At 43.8% G+C, this 27,826-nt stretch overlaps 1 protein-coding gene across 5 annotated transcripts in view; it reads right to left on the reverse strand.

Annotated features, from left to right (window-relative positions):
* SLC35F5 (solute carrier family 35 member F5) overlaps window positions 1-27,826 on the reverse strand; it is a 141,935-nt gene that overhangs the window by 49,225 nt on the left and 64,884 nt on the right. For all 5 annotated transcript variants that reach the window (XM_033944446.1, XM_033944448.1, XM_033944445.1 and 2 more), the window contains one exon: window positions 22,471-22,575. In XM_033944446.1, the coding sequence (XP_033800337.1) occupies window positions 22,471-22,575 (105 nt within the window). The remainder of the gene's footprint in view (window positions 1-22,470; window positions 22,576-27,826) is intronic.

Raw genomic sequence — 27,826 nt, forward strand, 5'->3', positions numbered from 1 at the left:
AGGGATGCTAAATCATAGGGTGACAGGCAGAGAGAACAACAGGAAAAAGAGTGGAAGCAATCTTGAACCCTGAGGGTGAGGGCAGAGAGAGGTGGTGAGATGATTGATCATGGGGAGAGGGACAAAAGGGAATAGAGATGGGATAGGAAGATAGTGGAAGTAAAAGGACAGGGAGATGTATGTTTTTAGATGTATCTAAATAAAAATAATAACAAAAAATTTATCTTTTTTATGTCATCTTAGCATATTTTATGCTGCAGAACGAATTATTTTTTTTTACATGTATTCCTATGGGAAAACGCGTTTCACATAACGAACGTTTCACATAACAAACTTGCTCCTGGAACCAATTAAGTTCGTTGTGTGAGGCACCACTGTATATCTATCTATCACTTTTAAAAAAAAGTAAATAAAATACATTTTTAGTATCATCCATGCCATGTGCCCTCTCAGGAAACAACACACACTATATTAGAAGACAAAGGAAACAGTGCCTACCACATGTCAATCATATTTAGGCATGGCACCTAAACCGAGTTACACACCAGTAGGAATCTACAACTTAGGTGCTGGTATTTTAGGCCAGGAAAATCCTGGCCTAATATACTGGCGCCCAACACTTTCCACGCTCAAACTTCACCCCTAACCATGTCTACTTTTCATGTAGGCGCTGCACTGATTTCCACAAGGAACTTTAATAATTTTTTTTAATAGTTTTTAATTTGGTTTTAATGGCATTTTCAATCATCATACTATTTAAGCCAATTTTTAAAAAAATTTGGCTCCACATGGAAATCGGATAGGCACCATTTACAGAATCAGGCCCTATAAGTGCATATATTCCAAGATTCTTTTTTTTTTTTTTTTTTTTTTTAAATCTTTATTCCTTTTTATTTCTTTCAACAAGTGTACAATATTATTACAATTAATTCACATAACTCACTTGACATTCTTAAACAATATTATTATACATGTTTTAATACCCCCCATCCACCTCCCATCCCTTCCCATATCAACAAAATATTTCATCCAAACTTATACATACTTGTACATCCCTCTTTCATAATACAATTAATCTTACATTAAATCTGTCCCTCCCCCCACCCTTTCTTCCTCAAACTCTTTATTCATTTTATTATACAAAGTAATGCACAACAATATATATCTCATCATAGTACATATATCCCCTTATATTTCATAACAACATATTTCCAATAAATTTACCCTCTTTCCTTTTCTATTCATACCTATATACCATGTTTCTTATATCCATTAATCAGTTAAAATATACCGCTAGCTAATTAAATTATCCTATCCCCCCCACCCCACCCCATTTCTATAAATTATCCCCTAAGGAAAAAGAATAAATCTTAATCATTATAATAATCAATTAATGGCCTCCACACCTCTTGAAACCTTTTAAAATACCCCTTTTGTACTGCAAGAAATCTTTCCATCTTGTACATATGACAAACTGAGTTCCACCAGAAACTACAATTCAGTCTAGAACAGTCTTTCCAATTAGTTGTTATTTGCTGAATTCCCACTCCAGTAAGAATCATCAATAATTTGTTGTTTGCTGCAGATATCTGACTTTTGGCCCTTATACACATTCCAAAAACCACTGTGTCATAGGATAATGCCACATGACTCTCCATTAATATGTTGACTTGATCCCAGATTGATATCCAAAATGCCTGAATACATGGACAATAAAATAAAAGATGGTCTAAAGTTCCAACTTCAATTTTACAATGCCAGCATCTATTAGACTTAGAGCAATCTAATTTTTGTAATCTAGTAGGGGTCCAGAATGCTCTATGCAACAAAAAGAACCATGTTTGCCTAATAGATGCTGACATCGTACCTTTAATTCTCCAAGACCAAATACGTGGCCATTGAGATGCATTAATCTGATGCTTAATCTCAATGCTCCAAATATCTCTTAATCCATTTTTAGGCTTCTTATTCAAATAATTAGATATAATTTTATACCACTTTGCGGCCTGATGACCCAGAAAATCTGCCTGGAAACATAAGAATTCTAAGCTGTAATGATCATTTAAAGATTTCCATTCAGGGAACCCCACCTGAATAGCCTGCTTCAATTGCAACCACTTAAAACTTTGTTTTTTATTCAGACCATATTTATGTTGCAATTGTGAAAATTCAAGCATCTTACCATTATCAATTACTTCCGTTAATGATCTTATACCTGCTTTAATCCAATCTTTCCAGACAACCTTAAACCCGCCTATTTGTATCTTGGAGTTTATCCAAATAGTCTGTTGTTTCGATTTTAAAATAGAATCAGTAGTTAATTTGTCTATAAACCTTAATGTTTTCCAAGTATCCATTAATACTCTATTGTCCTTACGTATTCTAGGCACCTTTATACCAAGCAAAAGATCAAGCCTAAGTGGAAAGATAAGTGATCTCTCCACCTTTAACCACTCTGGTAATTGTTCCAAAAGCTCTGGGAGGACCCAATACATACCTTGGCGCATGATATAGGCCTGATGATACCTATAAAAATTGGGAAAATTTACCCCATCCTCCTCAATTGGTCTTTGCAAAGACACTAAAGCCACTCTTGCAATTTTACCCAGCCAAATAAATTTAACCAGAATACTATTTAATTTTTTATAGAAAGACCCCTGAAAAAACACTGGTATCATTCCCAATTGATAGCAAATCACAGGCAAAATCATCATTTTAACAGTTTGAACTCTTCCCCACCAGGACAAATGTAAAGGATTCCATTGCTCACACATCTCTGTTACTTTTTGTAATAAAATTTTTTGATTTATTCTCATTGTCTCTTCGAGTGTTTTATTCAACCAAATACCTAAGTACTTTATTCCATCCTCTTTCCATATAAAAGGGAAAGAATCAAATATACCTTTTGTACAATGCACATTTAAAGGTAAAATCTCTGATTTAGTCCAATTTATTTTGTATCCTGAGAATTTTCCAAATGTATCTATTATCTTCAGTAGACATGGAATTGTTGTTTCCGGATTTCTCAAATGAAGCAAAATATCATCTGCATAAGCGGATACTTTATAATCCACTCCAGCACATGGAATACCCTGTATGTCCTTTGCCTGTTGAATAGCTAATAATAAGGGTTCAAGAACTATATCAAAGAGCAAAGGAGATAATGGACAACCTTGTCTAACTCCCCTTTGCAACTTAAAAGCATCTGAAATATTATTATTTATATATAAGCGAGCAGTTGGGGAGCTATACAGTGTTTGAATCATTTGTATAAATTATGAAATCAATGGGGTTAGATAATTTGATACAATCATGTAATTTAAAAGATATATGGCGTATTCTTCATTTTAATGATCGGGAATTTACATTTTGTTCACATGTTCATCAATCATTTTCAAGAATTGATTATATTTTTGTTTCAGATCAGATAGTACAGAAAGTTGTAAAAGCTGACATAGAACCAATAATAATATCTGATCATGGTGGTGTGTGGATAGAAGTTAATTTAGTAGATCAAGATAATTCTAAACCGGTATGGAGGTTTGATAATGCATTGCTTGCTGATTCTAAATTTTGCACAGAATTTCAGACTAAAATTAATGAATATTTTTTACTTAATGATTTAGAGGAAATGTCGATTGGAATTTTATGGGATGCTTTCAAAGCAACTATGAGAGGACAAATTATATCATATTCTGCATATAAAAAGAAACAGCTAAGAAAGCAATATGTAAATTTGGAAAAAGAAATTAAAAATTTGGAATTAAAATTGGTTAATAAATGGGAACAGGAGACATTTCAAATATTGTTAAAAAAAAAATGTGAATATAATGAAATTTCCTCTGGGTTAGTAAGGAAAGATATTTTTGCTCAACAAGCGGTATATTATGGTAGTACAAATAAGGCTGGAAGATTATTGGCTAATTATTTAAAAGCAAAGAAAAGGAAGGAAAAAAAAAACATAATTAAAGATGAGTTAGGCAATTCACATTCTCAAATTGGAAATATATTAAAACAATTTTTAAAATATTATAAGTCACTGTATTCTTCGGAGTCTTATTTAAATAAAGAGAAAGATGGGTTGGATTTTTTGAGTTTAATTGAAGGTCCTAAGGTTCCTGATCATATAAAAGGAAGTTTAGATAAACCTATATCATTAAAAGAGTTACAAATGGCATTGAAATCCCTTAGAGTTGGGACCGCTCCAGGTGGAGATGGATTTACAGTAGAGTTTTATAAAGAATTTCAAATTTCCCTATTACCATATTTATTAAAATTATATCAGGATCAACTGAATAAAGGTTGTATATCAGGCACTATGGCAGAATCTTTAACTATTGTTTTGCCAAAGCCAAATAAAGATCCAACATTGGTGTCAAATTACAGGCCTATATCTTTAATAAATGTAGATGGTAAATTATTAGCTAAGATTTTAGCATTAAGATTGGCTAAAGCTCTTCCGCATATAATAGGAATGAATCAAACTGGATTTGTTGCTCAGAGACACTCTTCTAATAATACTAGACTGGCATTTCAGATGTATTATTTAACAAAACAAATTAATGATCCGGCTTTTTCGGTATCACTAGATGCTGAAAAGGCTTTTGATCGTGTAGAATGGAATTTCATGTATCAAGCTATGGAGTGGTTTGGTATTGGATCCGGATATATTCCAAGATTCTATAATAGGTCATCCAAAGTTAGATGTTTAGTTCTGGACACGGATCAGATCTGAGTAGAATAATTAGCTAATTGGCATTAATAAGCACTTAAATGGAAGTAATTAGGAGTTACATTCAAGTTTCCAAGTTTATTTAGCATTTGATTTACACCATTGGCAAAACATCAAGCGGTTTACAGTTAATTCTAAAAACTAAAATAAAAGATAGAAAAACAAAACTAATAGTAAAATAAATTAAATAATATAGTAAAAACTAATTTTGTGCTTTTAAATTCTGATTGATTGTTGCAAAGCTCTGCATAAAATACTGTAAATTTATAAAGTATTAGCTAAATGTATCTGTAAACAAAAACATTTTTTATGTTTTAAAATGCTCAAATTACATTCTAATCAAATATGATTTGGAGGAGCATTCCAAAGTTGAGGACCATTAACTGAGAAAACACAATCTCCACTGGATGCATATTAACTTGTCTTGCACAAGAAACTACGAGAAGATTTTGTTTAAGGGAAAGTAGTGTACGAGAAGGTGAATAAGGTATTATAGTTGTCCAAATATGGTGGAGACCGATTAGAACATATCTTGAAAACCAGTCATAGAATCTTATATGTTAAACAATGTTTTATCGCTAACTAGCGTGCTGACTTCAATAACGGAATGATGTGATCAAATTTCTTTTTTCATGTAATTGATTTTATTGAAGTATTTTGAACTAATTGAAGTGCTGCCCTATGCATTGTGACTGGGAGAGGGCAGGAACCCCTTCTACAGCCAGGATTCCAATAGGTTTAAGCCCTGTCACTGAGGTGAAGCACAGTACCAGTGCTGATAAGGTGAAACAGAAGGCTGCAGGATGTACAAACATTCCTGAGCCTTATTTGCCTGATAGCAAACATCATGCTAGGCAGAAACCAGAGGCAGGTTTCTCAACCCCTATCCCTAGCTGAAGGCAAGGAGGGTTTCCCTGAAGACAATCAGATCATTACAGGGGACGGCCAATCAGAGCTACAGCCTCAGTCCCAGCTGCAGTTACACAGCCAGGGTTTGAGAATAGTTGGTGGTCAGGCACAGAAAAAAAAGACGCTGAAATCCAGAACAGGAACTTGAAACCAGAGGAATGGGAAACAACAGCAGAGGGAAGCCAAGCCCAGTAGGCTGACTGAGGGTTTCGCTACATCACAAACAGATAAGTGCTCTCAAGGCTTTTACCCTAATGCTGACATTGAACGTGATTATACAAAATGTATCAGAGGATAATTTAATGGATACAGATAGCCAGTGATCCGAGTCTAGATGAGGAAGCCTATACAGGCTCACAAACAGTGGAGGAAATGTTTTGTGAATAAGAACACTGAAGCTTGTTACCTGAGGAAAGAACTGCTAATCTTCCCCAATCTGCAGGAATTTAAAAAAAACTCAGTTTACCTCACTATTTGCTAAAAGGATCTCAAGCTGGAGTAAAGACAAACAGAGTTTCTGGAATGTTTGAGCTAGATTCACTAAGCAAACCGATCGTGTACCGATCAGTTTGCAACCCCTTTGCGACCCGAATTCCCTCCGACCCAATTCACTAACCTCTGACCCGATCATCCTCTGACCTGCGCATGCAAATGAGGGGGGAACGGCATTCAAATGATGGCAGGCAGCGATTCACTACCAAAAACTCTGCAACACCTACTGGGCTGGCCGATCACAAACAAGCGACTGCTAGGGACTAGAGAGTCGCGGGGACAGAAATCCCACCCGTCCCCGCCAAAGTCCCACCCGTCCTCGTGAGAAATCCCACCCGTCCCCGTGAGGAATCCCTCTGTCCCCACCCGTCCCTGCGAGGAATCCCCTCCGTCCACGCCCATCCCCGTGAGGAATCCCCTCCGTCCCCGCCCATCCCTATAAACTTCAGAAATAGTTATTTCATTTAATTATGCTACTTAATTAAAGGCTCTGGTAGAAACCCATTTACAAATAAGCAAAAAGACTTTATTAATTTGGAAATATTAATTGGGAAGAATACATACTTTATAAACGGGTTTTTACCAGAGCCTCTAATGTTTATAAATTTTTATCAACACAACTAATATACTACTTTATCCTGAAGCAAAAAAAAAAAAAGAAATAGAATTCTTTTCCTACCTTTGTTGCCGGTTTCTGCTTTCCTCATGTTCTCATTCAATTCCTTCCATCCACTGTCTCTCTTCCTTCTGCGTCTTCCATTTGCTCTGTTACTGTGCCTCTCCCTTTCTCCCCCCTTCCAAATTGTTCTGGCACCCATCTTCTTCCCTCCGTTCCCCCCATAGTCTGGCATCTCTGTCTTCTTCCCTGCCAGCGTCTTCTCCCCACTCTCTCTTCCCCATTTCCTTTCAGCGTCTTTCTTCTCCCCATCTTCCCCATGTCCTTTCAGCGTCCTTCTCCCTCTCTGTCTTCCCCATGGCCTTTCAGCGTCCTTCTCCACCCACCCACCCCGTCTTCCCCATGTCCTTTCAGCGTCCTTCTCCACCCCTTTGTCTTCCCCATGTGCTTTCAGCATCCTTCTCCCCCCCATCTTCCCCATGTCCTGTCAGTGTCCTTCTCCCCCCTCTGTCTTCCACAAATGCTTTCAGTGTCCTCCCCCCGTCTTTCCCATGTCCTGTCAGCGTCCTTCTCCCCCCTCTGTCCTCCACAAGTGCTTTCAGTGTCCTCCCCCACCCCCCGCCTTCCCCATGGCCTTTCAGCGTCCTTCTCCACCCCTTTGTCTTCCCCAGTGCTTTCAGCGTCCTTCTCCCCCCTCCTTCTCTCCCGCCCCGGGTGCAGCACAGCCGGCCAGGTCCCCTTACTTTTGTGGCGCTTCCCCGACCAACCGACAACAGCCCCGGTCCGACAAACCTCCCTGCCCTGTAGCCGCGTATCTAAACTACCTTCTTACAGCAACCTTCCAGCTCTCTGCCCCCGACTCTCGTGCGCTCTCTGCTCCGACTCTCGTGTACTCTCTGCCCCAACTCTCTGCCGTGATTTTCTTCTGCCGCCCTGGTGATGCCCCGAATCTCCTCTCCTGTTCCTTGCCCCGACTCTCTGCCTTTTTCTCCTGCCGTCCTGCTCTGCTCCAAATCTCCTGCGCGGCTCTCTGTCCCTGACTCTCCTGCTCTCTGCCCCAACAGCTGCCTTGGCCTTCCCACGCAGTATTAGCCTGTAGTTTTAACCCGTGGGTTTAAAGCGGGTTAAAACCATGGGCTTGCTGGGCTAGGTAAAAATAAAAACAAAAACAAATTTAAAAAAAAGTTGCTGCTCTTTGACGCATACACAGACCATCTACAGATGGTCTGCACATGTGTCAGGATCGCTACAGAGCGATCCGGGCAGTCGGTTGGGAGCGTGAATCAGCATCCTGGACATGGATCGGATCCCTCACAGATCGGATCCGATCTGTGCCCTTACTAAATCTAGCCCTTTATTTGTTTTAAAACCTGTGCCTGTTTGCAGTACTGGCAAAAGACAGAAAGTTTTGTGGCTGATTAACTGAACAAACACAGGTGATAGGAGGATTGCATTCCTCAGTAGTGACTATTCCCTGTGGGGGATGGTATAGTCACAGCACAAAATCCCGAGCACTGTTCAGCTTGCTAGAAGTCTTGTACAGATAAAAGCTAATGCTTTAATGAACAGTTAACTAAAGCCAACAGCAGGAAGAATGTTTGGCTAAAGACTCTAGCTAAAGAGCTTAATTATCATGTGCCTGTCTTGTGAGGGAATAAGCCGAAAATAGCATATGTTTTGGTGTTTACAACTTTATTTTTGCAACTGTGAAGAAACTGCATGTTTTTGTTACATTGAACTGTTTAACAATGACATATTGTAGTGCCAAGGAAGGCACCTGTTTATTCAATAATGATGGCAAACCCTGGAATGGGGATAACAAAAAAAAGCTTTATTTTGCATAAGAAAAGTATTTTGCCTTTTTACTTGACAGTACTCCTATTCAAGGCCACTCCAGTTACCGCTCGGCTGGTCAGTGCTGAGGTCAGAGTTCCGCTTTAGGCTGACCCTGCACCCTGCCACAGCGTGATGGTTTGTATATGTGTAAAGTGGCTGCATGTGTGACCTCTTGGGAAAGGGTGCAGACTATGGACAAATAGGGCCAGATTCACCAACGGGCCTGATCTGGGCAGGTCCGACGAATTCAGCAAAGTAAAATATGCAGACAGGGGGGGCAATCGGAGGAACGCTCCCATCAGCCGGCACGGATCGCTTTTCTGCAATCCCCACACATGCGCAAACCATCTGTAGATAGTCTGCGTATGCCTGTCGGAGCTGCAATCTTTTTTTTTTTTTTTTACTTTTACTGGACCTCTGGGCCAGCATAGATTTTTTTTTTTTTTCAACTGGAGCCCGTGGTTTTAGCCCTCTTAAGCCCGTGGGTTAAAACCATGGCTTGCACTGCGGGGAAGGGTGGGAGAGTCGGGGCAGGCAGGCGATCAGAGCAATTCGGGGAAGGCAGGAGATCAGAGCAGCGGGAGAGTCGAGGCTGCAGGAGGCGTTCGGGGCTGATAGGGCAGAAGCAGGGTGGCAGAAGGCAGGGCAGACGGAAAGGACTGGAGCGACTGATCCTCAGCAATCACTTGGGAGTGATCGGCCAGCCCAGTCAGTGTTGCAGGGTTTTGGTTTGTGAATCGGGTCCCTGCCTATTTTGCATGCCGTTGCCCTCATTTGCATGCGCAGATCGGAGGATGGTCGGCAGAGAGGTAAGTGAATCAGGCCGGAGGAAAATTTGGTCGCTAAGGGGTAGTAAACCGATCGGTACACGATCGGTTTGCTTTGTGAATCTAGCCCATAGTGCACTGTCCTTAAGAAAAGTGTGCACCATATGACCTCTCTTAACTGTGAGCAATATTCATTTTAAACAACTGTCTAGCCTTACTGGATACACCTTATTAAATAAAATCCTAAAATGTATTATTTATCTAATACAAAATAGAGTCTGAAAAAAAGCCAGAAGCCAAACAGGTCAATCAGAGGAATTAACAGTGTTAAAAGCTTTTCCACTAGCAGCAGTAAAGCCAACACCTTTTAAGAAAGCATCATAAACAGGCTCACCATGGAAGTCACAGCAAAACCATAAAGCAAAGAAACAGTTAATTTAAAAACAGGTGTGATTTTTCTCCATTAGGAGCGGGTGAAGCCAGACAACCTTATACATTATTATTATTTTATTACATTTGTTATTTTGGAATTTACCAGAAATAGCTAAGGAGAAGAAGAAAAAAAAAAAACCCCAACAAATTTTTAGATTGAATCAGGTTGGGCAGACTAGATGGACCATTCGAGTCTTATCTGTTGCCATTTACTATGTTGCTATGTATTAACTGCATTTTTATGAAGAGATTCACCCCCAAATAGTTTACAATACATTGAATAGTAATCTGGTACTTTAAAGTATTTTCCCTATACAGTATGTCCTGGCAGACTTACAAACTGACTGTGGTATCTGGGGAAACATCAACCAAAGAAGCATAGCTTTCCATATTTCAGGTAACTTCAGTTTTGAAGAGAGAGAGTAATTTCTACACCAAGAACATTAATACAACTGATTTACACAATGTGCTCATGTTTCCTTTTAAGGGGACTCTTTTTTGATCATCAGTCCACCTTTCTCCAATAAGCATATGGGGGAAAGGGACGGGCAATCCTACACCGGGTGCTAGAAAATAGGCACCAAAAAATTACGCTAAGCTAGTATTCTAACACAACAAATTTAGGCACTATAGTCATTATAGAATATTAGCATAAGTCGGCAGAAACACGACCACTTACGTCTGGTCTATGGAAGGTTAAGTGAGCGCAAATAAATGATGACATAGGCCGTATAATGGACACTATTCTATAACATGCACAACTGCTAGTTCATAAGCCACCCATGCCATGCCCATATGTACACTCTCCCCTTGCAACTGAGCGCTACAAAATTTAGGCGCTAACTTTATAAAATACGGGGCCATATTATATTCATAATGCCTGAAAAATTGGCACCAAAAAAGATGGCACTTAAATGCAATTCTGTAAAACACCTCTGAAATTAGGTGCAGTTTATAGAACCATGCTTAGTGTCCATGTGCTTGACTAACATTTAGGTGCAGGCATTTATGCCAATGAAAACCAGTCCTAAATGCCTACACCTAAGTTGTGCGCAGATCAGGCGTATTCTAACTTTTAGGAAGGCCCACGATCCACCCATGCTCCTCCCCTGGCCACACCCATTTTTGACATCGGCACACTAAAATACTTTTCTACAGAAAGGGTGGTAGCTGTGTAGAATAGTCTCCTGGTAGAGGTGGTGGAGACAAAGACTGTCTGAACTCAAGAAAGCATGGGACAGGCAGTGGGATCTCTTAGAGAGAAAAGATAGTGGACGCTGTGGATGGGCAGATTGGATGGGCCATTTGGCCTTTATCTGCCTTCATGTTTCTATGCCATCACTTTATAGAATATGCTTAGAAAGTTGTGTGCATAAATTCTAATTAGTGTCAATTACTACTTGTTAATTGCCAATTATTGGTGTTGATTGGCTTGTTAAACAAGTGGTACATGCAAATCAGCAATGCACACACAACTTTGATTGCAATATACCGAATTTGTCCCTAAAGGCATAACTCAGTTATGCATATAAGCGCAAAATTTATGCTAATTTGTGTTAAAGCTGATAATGGATATTTATCAATTAAGTTACTAAAGTGGTGGCATTCTACAACTAGGTATGTAATTGCATGCCCAATTATGTATGCACGTATTGAATTAGGGGGACTGAGTTTCCAAGACTTTCAAAACAATGCAAAAAAAAAAAAAGTTGTACTGTACCACTACTGTTAACAGCTAGCAGTGGGAAAAAAGTATTAAAGAAAGTATGTTCTTGCATATATAGAGTTCTAAAAGAAATTACTTTATGCAATGCCAAAATGTTACTCTAGTCTTTTCCACCTCTTCTGCTCAATAAGAGCTGGCAGAACGCCTACTGAAGTCAGAACCTGGCATCGCAATGCTACTTTCACTGGCAACTGTCGCCATTAAATTAACTGCTGTCTCCTAAGCAGTCAACAAATTTTCCTTAAGAGGAAAGCCAAAAGCAAAGCTGGTGTGATCATAAAAAATGGGCCAACTGTTTCAATTTGAAGTTTGGCCTCTTGCACATCTTCTCATTCTAGATAACTTTGTTTATATTGCTCAGCAGGGATGAAAAGCAGCAGAACTGGAATCAGCAATTTTAATGCTACACTGCCCATTAATGAACTGCAGCCCGTCCAGTCACTACAGCTACATTTTTTCCTGCCACTCCGCGCCCCCCCACCCCATCTTTCATAATCCACACCTCATTCTTTTGCCTTTTAATTTAAGTGAAAAAGGCATGTTTTAAGACTATGCTGGAACATAAACGATTCTATCATAACTCACAGAGAAATACCAGCACCATTAAGTTTATAGGCGACACTGACTCAAATCTAGCATGCATTTAAGTGTTTCAAGAAATTAAAGCATTGAATTTTCTTGAATTTAGAGACCACAAATTTATAACATATTTTTTATATGAATAGTCTCACATGACACTATTTTAGAAAATTCACTGTGCAATTTATTGAGAAGGGAGGCAAAAAGTGACTTTATGGCATCACTTCTGTGCAGAAGTTTTGGCATAGAAAACCAATTTAACAGAGGCAAGGTACCAAAATGGGGCAGAAAAGCATAGTTATTTACCATAACAGGTGTTATCCGGGGACACCAGGAAGCTATTTTCACATGTGGGTGACGTCAACAGAGCCTGGTACAGACGGTGCTAAAGGGTACTGGCACTTTAAACTTTGCGAAGCTTCAAGACTGCCCATACCGCACATGCGCAAGTGTCTTCCCGTCCGATAGACTCACGGTTTCTCGGTTCTGTAAGCAAGCTAAGAAGCCAACAAGGGAAGGTGGGAGGGATAGCACAGTTACTTACCGTAACAGGTGTTATCCAGGGACAGCAGGCAGATATTCTTGACTGATGGGTGACGGCACCGACGGAGCCCCGGTACGGACAATTTTAGAGTGATTGCACTCTAAGAACTTTTAGAAAGTTCTAGCTCGGCCGCACCGCGCACGCGCGAGTGCCTTCCCGCCCGACAGAGGCGCGCGGTCCCTCAGTTAGTATAAGCCAGCTAAGAAGCCAACCCGGGGAGGAGGGTGGGACGCAAGAATATCTGCCTGCTGTCCCTGGATAACACCTGTTACGGTAAGTAACTGTGCTTTATCCCAGGACAAGCAGGCAGCATATTCTTGACTGATGGGTGACCTCTAAGCTAACAAAAAGAGGGATGGAGGGAAGGTTGGCCATTAAGAAAACAAATTTTGTAAAACAGACTGGCCGAAGTGACCATCCCTTCTGGAGAATGCATCCAGACAATAATGAGATGTAAAAGTGTGAACTGAGGACCAAGTAGCAGCTTTGCAGATTTCCTCAATAGGAGTGGAACGGAGGAAAGCTACAGATGCTGCCATTGCTCTGACTCTATGGGCCGTGACAGAACCTTCCAGTGTCAGTCCGGTCTGAGCATAACAGAATGAAATGCACGCTGCCAGCCAATTAGACAACGTACGTTTAGAAACAGGACGTCCCAATTTATTCGGATCAAAGGACAGAAAAAGCTGGGGAACTGATCTGTGGGGTTTCGTACGCTCCAGATAGTAAGCAAGAGCCCTTTTACAATCCAAAGTATGCAGAGCTTGTTCCCCAGAATGAGAATGAGGTTTTGGAAAGAAAACCGGTAGAACAATGGATTGGTTGAGATGAAATTCAGAAACAACCTTGGGGAGAAACTTTGGATGTGTACGCAGAACCACCTTGTCATGGTGAAAAACCGTAAAAGGTGGATCTGCAACCAGTGCATGAAGCTCACTGACTCTTCTGGCAGAGGTAAGAGCAATAAGGAAAAGTACTTTCCAAGTGAGAAATTTGAAAGGAGAAGTAGCTAAAGGTTCAAATGGAGGTTTCATTAAAGCTGAAAGAACCACATTGAGATCCCAGATAACCGGAGGGGCTTTAAGAGGTGGTTTAACATTGAAAAGCCCACGCATGAACCTGGACACCAGGGGATGAGCTGAAAGAAGTTTTCCATGGACTGGCTCATGAAAAGCTGCAATGGCACTGAGGTGGACTCTGATGGAAGAGGACTTTAGGCCAGAGTCAGACAAAGAAAGAAGATAATCTAACAACGTCTCCACTGCCAGGGAAGTGGGATCAAGATGATGAAGAAGACACCAGGAAGAAAATCTCGTCCACTTTTGATGGTAACATTGTAGAGTGGCTGGTTTCCTGGAGGCATCCAGAATGGAACGAACGGGTTGAGACAAAAGAGTATCAGTCGAGTTCAGCCCGAGAGATACCAAGCCGTCAGGTGTAGAGACTGGAGGTTGGGATGCAGAAGGGTTCCCTGCTGTTGCGTAAGCAGAGAAGGAAACAGAGGAAGAAGAAAAGGTTCCCTGGAACTGAGTTGAAGTAGAAGGGAGAACCAATGTTGCCTGGGCCACCTCGGAGCAATCAGAATCATGGTGGCTCGTTCCCTCTTGAGCTTGAACAAGGTTCTCAACATGAGAGGTAGAGGAGGGAAGGCGTACAGGAACAGATTCGACCAGTCGAGGAGAAAAGCATCTGCTGTTAGACGGTGCAGAGAGTAAAGTCTGGAGCAGAATAGGGGCAGCTGATGATTGTGAGGAGCTGCAAAGAGGTCTATCTGAGGAGTGCCCCATTGATCGAAGATAGACTGCAGAGTTACGGGATCGAGTGTCCACTCGTGAGGCTGGAGAATTCTGCTGAGTTTGTCCGCTAAAGAATTCTGAGCCCCCTGAATGTATATAGCTTTCAGGAAGAGATGATGATCTATGGCCCAAGTCCAGATCTTCTGGGCTTCCTGGCATAAAAGGCGAGAGCCTGTCCCACCCTGTTTGTTGATGTAGTACATCGCAACCTGATTGTCTGTGCACAACAGAAGGACCTGAGGAAAGAGAAGATGTTGGAAGGCCTTGAGGGCGTAAAACATCGCTCTGAGTTCCAGGAAATTGATTTGATGTTTTCTTTCCTGGGCTGACCAAAGACCTTGAGTCTGGAACTCGTTCAAGTGAGCTCCCCATGCATACAGAGAGGCGTCGGTGGTGATGACTAGTTGATGAGGAGGCTGATGGAACAGAAGACCTCTGGATAGATTTGAGGATACCAACCACCATTGAAGAGACTGACGAAGAGATGATGTCACAGATATGTGTCGTGAGCAAGGATCCGACACTTGGGACCACTGGGTAGCAAGGGTCCATTGAGGAGTGCGCAGGTGAAGACGGGCGTGAGGTGTGACATGAACTGTGGATGCCATGTGCCCCAAGAGTACCATCATTTGTCTTGCTGAGATGGACGGCAGTGGAAGCACCTGCTGACATAGAGACTGAAGAGTCTGGAGACGATTGGATGGTAGGAAAGCTCTCATTAGGAGTGTATCCAGGATCGCTCCAATGAATTGAAGTCTCTGAGTGGGAATGATATGAGATTTGGGTAGATTGATCTCGAATCCCAGAAGTTGTAGAAACTGGATGGTTTGGTTGGTGGCCAGAAGAACTGCTTGAGCGGATGTGGCTTTGATCAACCAATCGTCCAGGTAAGGAAATACATGAAGGTGGTGAGAGCGTAGAAATGCCGCTACCACAATGAGACATTTGGTGAATACCCTTGGAGATGAGGCAAGACCGAAGGGCAGCACCTTGTACTGGTAATGACAATGATTGATCATGAATCGGAGATATGGTCTTGAGGTTACATTGATCGGTATGTGAGTGTAAGCCTCTTTGAGATCGAGGGAGCATAGCCAGTCGTTTTGATTTAGAAGGGGATAAAGGATGGCTAAAGAAAGCATCTTGAATTTTTCTTTTACTAGATGAATGTTGAGATCGCGAAGATCCAGGATGGGTCTGAGATCTCCTGTTTTTTTGGGGACTAGAAAGTAACGGGAGTAGAATCCCTGCCCCTTTTGATGTAGAGGAACTTCCTCTATAGCGTTCAGAAGGAGGAGGGATTGTACCTCCTGAATAAGGAGGGCTGATTGAGGACTGTTCAAAGCAGACTCTTTTGGCAGGCTTTGAGGTGGAAGAGTCTGAAAGTTGAGAGAGTAGCCGTGGCGGATGATGTTGAGGACCCATTGGTCCGATGTGATTACTTCCCACCGGCTGAGGAACAGAGAAAGTCGACCTCCTATAGGCTGAGGCAGGAGAGCAGGAATAGGGATACTGGCTATACTGTGGAGAATGAAGTCAAAAGGGCTGTGACTTCTGCTGAGGAGGTTGTTTTACAGCTTGTTGCTGCTGCTGTTGTCTGGGAGGCTGACGTTGTTGTTGCCTCTGACGCCTAGGTTGCTGAGCAGTGGTAGTCAATGGACGAGCTGTGAAGCGGCGTTGATAGGCCGATTGCTGCCTATATGGTCTTGGCGGAGGAGGCTTCTTTTTATTCTTAAGCAGGGTATCCCAGCGCGTCTCATGAGCAGAGAGCTTTTGTGTGGTTGAGTCCATGGAATCCCCAAAGAGCTCATCCCCTAGGCATGGGGCGTTGGCTAACCGATCTTGATGGTTAACATCAAGCTCGGATACCCGAAGCCAGGCCAAACGACGCATAGCTACTGACATTGCTGTCGCTCTGGATGTTAGTTCAAAGGTGTCATATATGGATCTAACCATAAACTTACGTAATTGGAGAAGAGACGACAAGCATGTGTGAAAAGCGGGATGCTTTCGTGAAGGAAGATATTTTTCGAAAGAAGCCATGGTGGTAAGGAGATGCTTTAAATAAAAAGAAAAATGAAAAGCATAATTACCAGCCCTATTTGCCAACATAGCATTTTGGTAGAGCCTCTTACCAAATTTATCCATGGCCCTTCCTTCTCTGCCAGGAGGGACAGATGCATATACACTGGCTCCCGAAGTCTTTTTAAGGGTGGATTCGACAAATAAGGATTCATGTGGAAGTTGAGGTTTGTCGAATCCAGGAATGGGAATTACCTTGTATAGAGAATCCAGTTTACGTGGGGCCCCTGGGACAGTTAAAGGAGTCTCTAAATTCTTATAGAAAGTTTCCCTCAAGATGTCATGAAGGGGAAGTTTCAAAAATTCCTTTGGAGGCTGATCAAAATCAAGGGCATCCAAAAAAGCTTTAGACTTTTTGGATTCAGCCTCCAAAGGAATGGACAAGGACTCGCACATCTCTTTCAAAAAACTGGAGAAAGAGGAAGTGGCCTGTTTGGAGGATGGGTCAGGGACAGCCGAATCCTCCTCCTCTGAGGAACATTCGCCTTCAGAAAGAAAGGGTTCCTCTGAGTCTCCCCACAGATCAGGGTCTCTGACATGGGAAGAATGGTCCCGAGACTCAGGCGTCGACGTTTGCATGTGTCGGGTTTTGCGCACCGACTTACCCGACCTCATCGATACCGAGTCAGGAGAAGTTATCGGTCGCACCGGTGCCGAAGTCTGCACCGATTGATGGTGAGCTCTCGGCTCCGGTGCAAGGACTGGCATCGATACCGATGAGGTTAGGTGAAGCGGTACCGAGACAGTGGAAGCGGGTAACACGGGTTCCACAATCGGTATCGATACGGGTTGTTCCACAACCGGTACCGATGGCTCGGTGCGGACTGGCACCGGAAGGTTCGGTGTCATGATAGCAGGAAGGAGTCGTTCTAATTGCTCCTTAAGCTGCACCTGAAGGATGGCCGTAATGCGGTCATCGAGGGATGGCACCGGTACCGCTTTTTTCTTCTGCGGTACCTGCGGTGCCGCTCGACGCCCCGGAGATGAGGAGCCCGATGTCGAGGGACTCACCTCTATAGGGGCGGAGCGCTTCCGCTGGCGTCTTACAGGCGGCAGGATTGGACTCACTGCACTCGAGGCCGGAAGACGTTCCAGCGGGGAAGGCTTCTTAGCCGGCTTACCTGACTGTTGAGATGCCGGTGTGAAATCACGCGGCGTCGAAGACGAGGGTGCCGACTGAATCGGTGCCGAAGCCGAAGTTGAAGGAACGGGGTCGGACATCTCGGCACCGAACAACAATCGCTGTTGAATTTGGCGATTTTTTAATGTCCGTTTTTTTAAAGTAGCACAGCGGGTGCAAGTAGAGGCCTGATGCTCAGGACCCAAACACTGTAAACACCAGTTGTGTGGGTCCGTGAGAGATATAGGCCTAGCACACCGCTGGCACTTTTTAAAACCCGGTTGAGGGGGCATGAAAGTAAAAACGGCTTCCGCCAAATCGAAGGCCGAGGCTTCGATGGTGGCAGAAGGCCCCGCCGGGGAAAACCGAAAACTGAAGAAAAAAATGAAAGTTTTTTTTTTTTTTTTTTTTAACAAAATTGAAAGAAAGAAAAAAGGCAATGAAGCCAAAACGTTTACGCGAGCGGGAAGGCAAGTTAGGAAAAAATTTCAACAGCCGTTGAAAACGCGTCTTCTTAGCTCCGCGGAAACTAAGAAACTGAGGGACCGCGCGCCTCTGTCGGGCGGGAAGGCACTCGCGCGTGCGCGGTGCGGCCGAGCTAGAACTTTCTAAAAGTCCTTAGAGTGCAATCACTCTAAAATTGTCCGTACCGGGGCTCCGTCGGTGCCGTCACCCATCAGTCAAGAATATGCTGCCTGCTTGTCCTGGGATAAGTGAGAATATCTGCCTGCTGTCCCCAGATAACACATGTTATCCAAGTCACACGCCACGTGGACCTTCCCTCTTGCTAAATCGCTATAGGATCTGCTGGTCTCGATCCTGCCCCTCAAAATCAGAAAGTAACTTCAGAGGGGGCGGGATTGAGACCGGCAGAGCCTATAGACTATATATAAAACTATGCAGGCTGGCCAATAGGTACCCAAAAAGGGATCGGCCTGTCAGCTACAGACCGAAGTCTGTGAATTCTCAAACAGGCAGAGCTTTAAAACCGCTCCAAGCACTAAATTATCCGAAAAGGGAACAAAATTACATCAAACTAAAATAATAAAATGGGGAGAGCAGAACACACACAACTGCAGCCATGCACTGCAGAAGGAAAAAACTGTAGAGGGCACTAAACTGATCAGTGAAGTACTATAGAGGCAGAGTCAAAACTCCAGAGTGGATTCCTTCTGCAACCATGCAACTAAAGGGAAATAGCCCTACTGTCTAGAATGTCTCACCTATTGCACTGGAATATACACTTATCTGAAAAGATTTTTCTACTTAATAGCAACATTTATACACAAGTGGTAGATTTTGTATCCCCAGCAAATACAACCCCCCCCCCTCACTTTTACGAAGCCACGTTAGACTCTTTTTTAAAGCCGACTACGGTGGTATTAGCTGCGATGCTCATAGGAATTCCATGAGTATATGAGCGAATATTGCCGCGGACAGCAATAAGGCTAACGCGGCTTCATAAAAGAGAGCGGGGGGAATTAGGGTATAGGAAAAAGGAGCAATTATTCGCTTACAAGTAAAAATGTGTCAAGCAGAAGAAAGTAGGGGAAGACCATTTTCATTCCAACTTGAAAATTTAATGCAATATAAAATCATCGACAACAATAAACTAGTGCATTAATAAGTTCAGATTTGTGCAGTATACCATTAAAACTGTATAATAGAACTATAAGTTTGTAGATCCAGATTTATGTTTCGGCTATTAAAGCCTTCTTCAGGAATCTCAATACCTAGCCGAGTAGGTGTCACATTCGTGTGTAATCAACAGAATTTTATTCTAAGTCTGCATTTCTAAAGAACACACACAGAGACTGTCAGCATGGCAAAGATCATCAATAACATTTTATTGGCTGTAGCTGCTGTTTAGCTTTCTAGTTTGTCATCAGTTAACTCAGGGGTAGGCAAGTCCGATCCTCGAGAGCCAGAGCCAGGTCAGGTTTTCAGGATATCCACAATAAATATGCATGAGATAGATTTGCATCTCAAGGAGGCAGTGCAAGCAAATCCATCTCATACATATTCACTGTGGATATCCTGAAAACCTGACCTGGCTCTCGAGGACTGGAATTGCCTACCCCTGAGCTAACTGTATTGCTGGCTTAGCAACAGCAAATACTGCCATATTCAATATATCACTCATTTTAGTGCCTTCCTGCACATTTTAAAAACATTTACTTGAAATTTCATCTTCCAATTAGTCATCCATTTATATAAAACGTGCGCCTCTTTGTGAAATCAGCAAGCCATGTGGTATATTTACAGTACGACAGTTTCCTGTCACCTGCCATAATGGCAACACTTTTTAAATTTTCCCTCAGCTCCTGGTTTTCAGAATCTCCACAATGGATATTTAGATAAATTTGCATACACCAAGTCCAAGAACTGGGTTAATGTGCATATTTTTATTACATGATAAGCCAGATCTGTTTGTGGCACATCAAGGATCACAGCTTATCAGTTATTCACTACATCACTGAGAAATTTACTACATTAGAGTGGGGTCAGCATAGACTCCTGTACAACCTGTCGTTTTATTCCAAATACAATCTGTGAAATAACTGTAACCAGTTGCAACTTCCTCTTCAGGTCCTAACCTGCTTGAAATTGTTATCCTTTAACCAGGCCTGCACAACTCCGGTCCTCGAGGGCCGAATCAAGTCGGGTTTTCAGGATTTCCCAATGAATATGCATTGAAAGCAGTGCATGCAAACAGATCTCATGCATATTCATTGGGGAAATCCTGAAAACCTGGCCTGGCGAGGGCCCAAGTTGTGCAGGCCTGCCTTAAACCCAAGGGCCTGGATTCTATAAATGGCACTGGCAGCTGCCTAAAAAACGGACAATCGTATGTCAATCACACAACGGGGCTGTTTATAGAATTGCGGCTTTGTGAAAGGTAGGCACCCGAAATGTAGGCCATAGATTTAAAGGCTTACATTTCTGGTGCCTACCTTTCACATGAATCGCAGCTATGGAGGTGCTTTACAATGCCTAACACCACTTCCAGCATTAGCCATGCCTATAGTGGCATTAGGTGTCATAAAGCACCTTCATAGCCATGATGCAGGTGCCGTTTTTTAACAGCCTACAATAATATTAATCATTTTTAAATGGGTTTTTTCCATTTTAAGTTAGGTGCCAGACTATGGGCCAAAATCCTTTTTAAAATTTGAAAACCAGCTATTCAGTACCATCAAATGTTTGGTGAAAGCCACACAAATCAACAGCAATCCAATTTCCCCATATCAAAGCAGAAACTAACACTTAAAATATCATAAAATACAAAATTAAGCTAATTTTCCAGTTGCCCTTGAAGTCACACCTTTATATTTTAGTCACTGCCTTCTCTCTCCTATTTAGGGAATATTGACCAGTTAGCCTTATGTTGAGTCTTGAAAAAGTAGTGGAAGCTATCTCCTGGTACTATTCTGCTTCCATTTCTGAACAGGGACATTACACCTGCCTTTGCCAGGCTTGAGAAAGCTGCCTATACATAATTTCTGAAAAATCTAATACAGCAGCCAAGCGAGTATTTCACTAATTTCCTGCAGTACCCTTGGATGAATTTCATCTGGCACTGTGCCTTGTTGATTTCTATGTCCTCAAGTTTGCTCTTTCAATATTATTCAAGTTTGAATTAGCTTAGAGAGTAACATTTTATTGATTTATTTTGAGGCTTTTCTACCATAGATACTGATTTTATGACTATGGTGTGAAATTGGAGAAACTGGGGATTTTTTTTTATTTTTTTAAATAGTCAGTCGGTTTCAGGAACTTGGACACAGGATACTGGCCTAGATGGACTATTGATCTGACCTAGTATGGTTAGTCTAATTTTGTAAAATGAATAGATTTTTTTCTTCTTAGATTATATTTGGCAATTTCAGACCATAAGTTTGAAAAGCCCAATTCTCTCTTAATACCAGCATAAGATGTGGAATTTACAATTAAAGCCTAAAAAAAATAAATCAATCATATTTTCAGCCACCACAGGTGTGTGGAAATTCCCCTAAAGCAGCAGTGGAAAAAGGGGCTCTCATCGAGGTTCTTACCCTTAAAGAATGCAATTTCAGAATGTACTGAACTAAGTGGACATTACACAAGAGAATGAGTTATTTTATAAAGTGCATATCTGCATATGAATTTTTGTTGTGTTGTGTTTTTTTTTTGCTGTATTTTGGGTTTCTTTGGCTTAAGAACATAAGAATTGCCACCGCTGGGTCAGACCAGTGGTCCATCAGGCCCAGCAGTCCGCTCAAGCAGCGGCCCTCTGATCAAGGATCAGTGCCCTGAGACTAGCCCTACCTGAGCACATTCCAGTTCAGCAGGAACTTGTCTAACTTTGTATTGAATCCCTGGAGGGTGATTTCCCCTATGACAAGTTACATTTTTTTGTATCAGTAGGAGTGGAATTCTTTTTGCTTTGACCAACAACTGGACAGTGTCACTTTGAAAATGGATAACAGGAAGACTGTAGTACTAATGCTGCTCTGAAGTCTTTATTCTCTACTTTTTTGTGCTGAATATTTTTGCAAATAAGTAGGAGATCAAACACCCCAAGTGTTAAGCATTTATTGACTCTCTCATATTCAAGGGAAATCCCTTTCCACTCCCATGTCCAGCATACTGTTCACTCTACCAAACAACCTTGACTCACATATCAATGTTTTTTTTGGTTTGGTTTGGATTTGCCAAAGACAACGTCATTGGAAAAACAGTAAAGATCACTGAACTAGGTTTTCAAGACTAAGTACCTTTCAGAGAGGAATTCTGATGCAGATAAAGTTAGTTATTAATCAATAGTTCAAATGCAACATTTCTCAATCTAATTCTTACCAAAGAACATTGGTATATCAAGCTTATCTTCTTTGTCTACTTTTCGTTTGATCATTACAATGTAGACAGCATAGAGTACTGCTCCCACTAAAGACCAAATGGAACCTAGGAATATCAATATGATACATTAATTAGAAGCTCAGTAAAAACAAAGAAAATTGAACAAAATACACATATTAAGATTTAGAAAAAGTCATTCAAAAAATAAACCACATCAGTCATGGTGACATGTCAAATAGCTACATTTTATCTTGGAGACAAAGAAAACTAATCCTAGAGAAATATTCAAGCAAATATAACATGTATGACATATCACTACATAAACACATACAAGAAGAGAGGGACTCTGTATACAAACCACAAAGGAACACAAAAAAAGCACAGTGTTCAAGTTCTGGGTAACTACCCAGAACCTGAAGACCTTTTGGTGCCTTTATGTTTCTAGGTCAAGACAATCAATAAAGCACAGTTACTTACCGTAACAGGTGTTATCCAGGGAAAGCAGGCAGATATTCTCTACATGTGGGTGACGTCACCGATGGAGCCTCCTAGCGGACGTTTTCGCAAGCAGCTTGCTTAAAAACCTTCAGGCTTGCAATTGGCCCGCGCATGCGTGCGTGCCCCTCCCGCCCTGCCTAGGGCATGCACCTCCTCAGTTCAGATAGTAAGCAAAGAAGTCAATCACGGGGAGGTGGGTGGGTTGCGACAATATCTGCCTGCTGTCCCTGGATAACACCTGTTACGGTAAGTAACTGTGCTTTATCCTAGGACAAGCAGGCAGCATAGTCTCTACATGTGGGTGACCTTCAAGCTAACCAGAAAGGGATAGAGAGAGAGTTGGCAATTTAGGAGAATAGATGTTGCAAAACTGACTGGCCAAAGTGGCCGTCGCGCCTGGAGAAAGCATCCAGACAGTAGTGAGAGATGAACATATGAACCGGGGACCAAGTGGCAGCCTTACAGATTTCCTCAATGGGAGTGGAGCAGAGGAAAGCAACAGACGCTGCCATCGCACTGACCTTGTTGCCTGTGACTCGACCCGGGAGGGAGACCAGCCTGAGCATAACAGAAAGAAATACAAGCGGCCAACCAGTTAGAAACGGTCCGCTTAGAGACAGACCGACCCAAGCGATTAGGATCGAAAGAGAGGAACAGCTGAGGAGCCAAACGGCGAGGAGCGGTGCGCTTCAAGTAGAAGGCCAGTGCATGCTTACAATCAAGAGAATGTAGAGCCACTTCCCCAGGGTGGGAATGGGGCTTCAGAAAAAACACAGGAAGAACAATAGATTGGTTGATGTGAAAAGCAGAAACAATCTTAGGCAAGAACTTAGGATGGGTATGGAGAACCACCTTATCATGATGGAAGACAGTGAAAAGTGGGTCCGCTACCAATGCTTGAAGCTCACTGACCCGACGGGCAGAAGTGAGAGCAATAAGAAACACAACTTTTCAAGTAAGATACTTTAAGTGAGCCTACGCTAGCAGCTCGAATGGGGGTTTCATCAACTGAGCAAGGACCATGTTAAAATCCCAAACCACCGGAGGAGGTTTAAGGGGCAGATGAACGTGGAAAAGTCCTTTCATGAAGTGGGAAACCACAGGATGAACAGAGATAGGCTTCCCGTCAATCGGCTGATGAAAAGCAGCAATGGCACTAAGGTGGACTTGAACCGTAGAGGACTTGAGCCCAGCGCCAGACAAGTGCATCAGATAATCCAGGACAAACGACAAGGAGGCAGATAGCGGCTCCAGCTGCCTAGTAGCACACCAGGAAGAAAAGCGGGTCCACTTCTGATGGTAACATTGGCGAGTGGATTCCTGTCAGGACGCTTCCAGGACATCCAGCACAGGCTGGGAGAACTGGAACGAGGGCATTAAGTCTCGAGGAACCAAGCTCTTAAGTGCAGAGACTGAAGGTTGGGATGGAGCAAAGAACCCTGACCCTGCGTAGAAGGAAAAACAGGCAGAGGAAGAGGCTCCCTGGAACTGAGTTGCAATAGAAGGGAGAATCACGGCTGTCAGGGCCACCGAAGAGCAATCAGAATCATGGTGGCACACAAAGACTTGAGCTTGACGAGAGTCTTCAGAATCAGAGGGAATGGAGGGAATGCATACAGGAACTCGTCCATCCAAACTAGAAGGAAGGCATCTGCCTCAATCCTGAGAGGGGTGTAAACCCTGGAGCAGAAGCGGGCCAACTTGTGATTGAGGGGGGACGCGAACAGATCGACGTCCGGAGTCCCCCAACGAGCAAACACCTGATGCAGGGTTACGGAGTGGAGGGACCACTCGTGAGGCTGCAGCAGATGACTCAACTTGTCTGCCAGACAGTTCCGCCAGCCCTGAATGTAGACAGCTCAAATGAATATGTTGCGGCGGATGGCCCAATCCCAGAGTCGCATCGCCTCCTGGCACAGGGACTTGGACCCCGTGCCCCCTGTTTGTTGATATAAATACATGGCGACCTGGTTGTCCGTGTGAACTAGCACCACTCGGTCGCGAAGTAGGTGACAAAAGGCTTTCAGAGCGAGGAAAATCGCTCAAAGCTCCAGAAGATTGATGTGACAAAGGCGGTCAGCACGGGACCAAAGACCTTGGGTGTGCAGACCGTCCAGATGAGCCCCCCAAGCATAGGTCAACGAGTCCGTCATGAGGACCTTTTGCGGAGGAGGAGGAGCATGGAACAGAAAACCTCTGGAGAGATTGGAAGAGAGCATCCACCAACGGAGAGACCTCCTCAACAAAGGAGTCACGACAATGCGGCGAGAGAGAGGATCCCAATCCTGGGTCCATTGGGATGCCAGAGTCCATTGAGGAATACGGCGGTGAAGTCTGGCAAAAGGAGTCACGTGAATCGTGGAGGCTATGTGACCTAGGAGGACCATCATGAGCCGAGCCGGTGCCGAGTGCAGATGGGTCACCATTCGGCACAAACGGATAAGGGCCTCCTGACGAGGCCGAGGCAAGAAGGAGCGGAGACGAACCATGTCCAGGACCGCTCCGATGAATTCGAGAGACTGGGAAGGGCAGAGGTGAGAATTGAGAAAGTTCACCTCGAAGCCGAGACTCTGAAGGAGCAAGATGGTCTGTCTCGTCGCTCGCAGGACTTCAGTGCGAGAGGACGCCTTGATTAACCAGTAGTCGAGGCAGGGAAACACCTGCAGGCTGCGGAGGCGCAGGGCCGCAGCTACCACAACCAGACATTTCGTGAAAACCCTCGAAGAGGCCGCCAGGCCGAAGGGAAGAACACGATACTGGAGATGAAGATCTCCCACTCGGAATCTCAAATACCGGCAAGAGGCCGGGTGTATCGGAATGTGCGTGTACGCCTCCTTGAGGTCCAGTGAGCACAGCCAGTCCCCCTCGTCCAAGAGGGGATACAACGTGGGAAGGGTGAGCATTCTGAATCGTTCCCGGACCAGAAACTTGTTCAGAGCACGGAGGTCCAGGATCGGACGCAGATCCCCCATCTTCTTGGGTACCAGAAAGTACCGGGAATAAAATCCGGAGTTCCACTGTTCCGTGGGAACCTCCTCGACCGCCTGAAGGCGAAGAAGGGCCCGAGCTTCCTGCAGAAGGAGAGGAAGCTGAAACTGAGCAGAAGAAAACTCTCTTGGAGGCAGGTCCGGGGGTACGCGACTGAAGTGGAGGGAGTACCCCTCCCGGATGATAGACAGTACCCAACTGTCTGTGGTAAGACTTTCCCACTGGGTATAAAAATGATGGAGATGACCCTCGATGGGGAAGGGGGAAGGCTCCAGGAGGAAGGGAGCCCGAAGGCTCGGACTGGAATTGTCAAAAGGACAGCCCAGGCTTCGCCAGGGCTGGCGGCTGGGTCCTAGGTTGACGCTGCTGCTGCAGTGGCCGTTTCGAAGGAGGCCTAGAGAAAGCAGGAGTGGATTTTTGTGGATACCTCCGGAGAGAAATTTTATATTGTCGAGCCGGAGGGGCCTTAGGTTTAAGTTTCACCAGAGACGCAAAGGACCGCTTGTGGTCCGAGAGGCGCTTCGTGACCGCCTCGATGGAATCATCGAAGAGCTCAAGACCCACACATGGGAGATTGGTAAGCCGATCTTGTAGATTCGGATCCATATCCACAATCCGGAGCCAAGCGAGGCGACGCCTGACGATCGCAAAGGCTGTAACTCTCGAGGACAATTCAAAGGCATAGTAAGTGGCCTGAAACATATACAGGCGGAGTTGGGTGAAGGTCTCCTTGAGGAGACGAAACTCCTGACGCCGAGTCTCAGGTACGACCTCCCGGAACAAACAGAGGGCATCTATACAGAACCGGAGGTAGGACGTGAAGATGAAATTGTAGTTAAGGACACGGTTCGCCATCATCGAATTCTGATAAAGGCGGCGACCAAATTTGACCATCGTACGTCCCTCCCTGCCTGGGGGGACAGCAGCGTAAACCTTCGAGGAGTAAGACTTCTACAAGGAAGACTCAACCACCAAGGATTGGTGGGAAAGCTGAGCACTCTCAAACCCTTTCACCGGGATAGTCCGGTAACGGGACTTCAACTTGGAGGGAATAGCCGTGACCGCATAAGGTGTCTCCAGGTTCCGGAGAAACGTCTGCGGAGAACCTGATGCAACGGAAGGTGAAGCGCCTCACAAGGCGCATTGTCAACTCGCATTTCTGCCAGGTATTCCTAGGTAAAGCAGGAGTCAGACTGAAGATCCAAGTGCAGAGCTCTACCCATGTCAGAAATGAAACGAGAAAAGGAGGAGGTCCGAGAAGAAGAATCATCCTCTGGGGGAGACTCCGATCGAGATCGGGGAGCTGCCGAGAAAGAGGGAGAAACTTCCCTGGAGTAGTAAGCCGGAGCCTCAGAGTCCCGTGAACGGGAGACCAAAGAGATAGGGGGCGTCGAGGAACGGCCCTGTGCCAGATGGACCAGGGAAGACCCCAGGGTCTGAGGAAATCGCTGGGGAAGCCTCGGAGAAGACGGGGTATAGGAAAAATCCCCAACTGGCTTCGAAGCAGGCCCTTTAGAAGTATGGGGAACATACACTAGAGTCCAATTCGAGGACAAGCGTGTGTCTGGAAGGTCTCGAGGTCGGAGACCTGCCCCGACAGGGTGGGTAAGACCAGGGCCGTTTAGAAGAGGTGAGCCTCGCCGCAGTAGCGGGGAAAAAATTGGTCCCCGGCCTGGACCCCAAAAAGTCACCGGCGACTTAGGGGAGGAAGACTCGCTCGAGGGAATCCGATGAGTCTTACGGGTGAGGCCTCGAGAGACGAGGGGACGCTCAGGATGGTCAGACCGTGACTGGGTCGAGACCGAGGTCAAAGGCGTCGAAGTCGAGAATAGTTGGCTTACCACTGAGGAAAACTGTGTGGTAATAATAG

This window comes from Geotrypetes seraphini, chromosome 5 (assembly GCF_902459505.1).
Source record: "Geotrypetes seraphini chromosome 5, aGeoSer1.1, whole genome shotgun sequence".
NCBI lineage: Eukaryota > Metazoa > Chordata > Amphibia > Gymnophiona > Dermophiidae > Geotrypetes > Geotrypetes seraphini.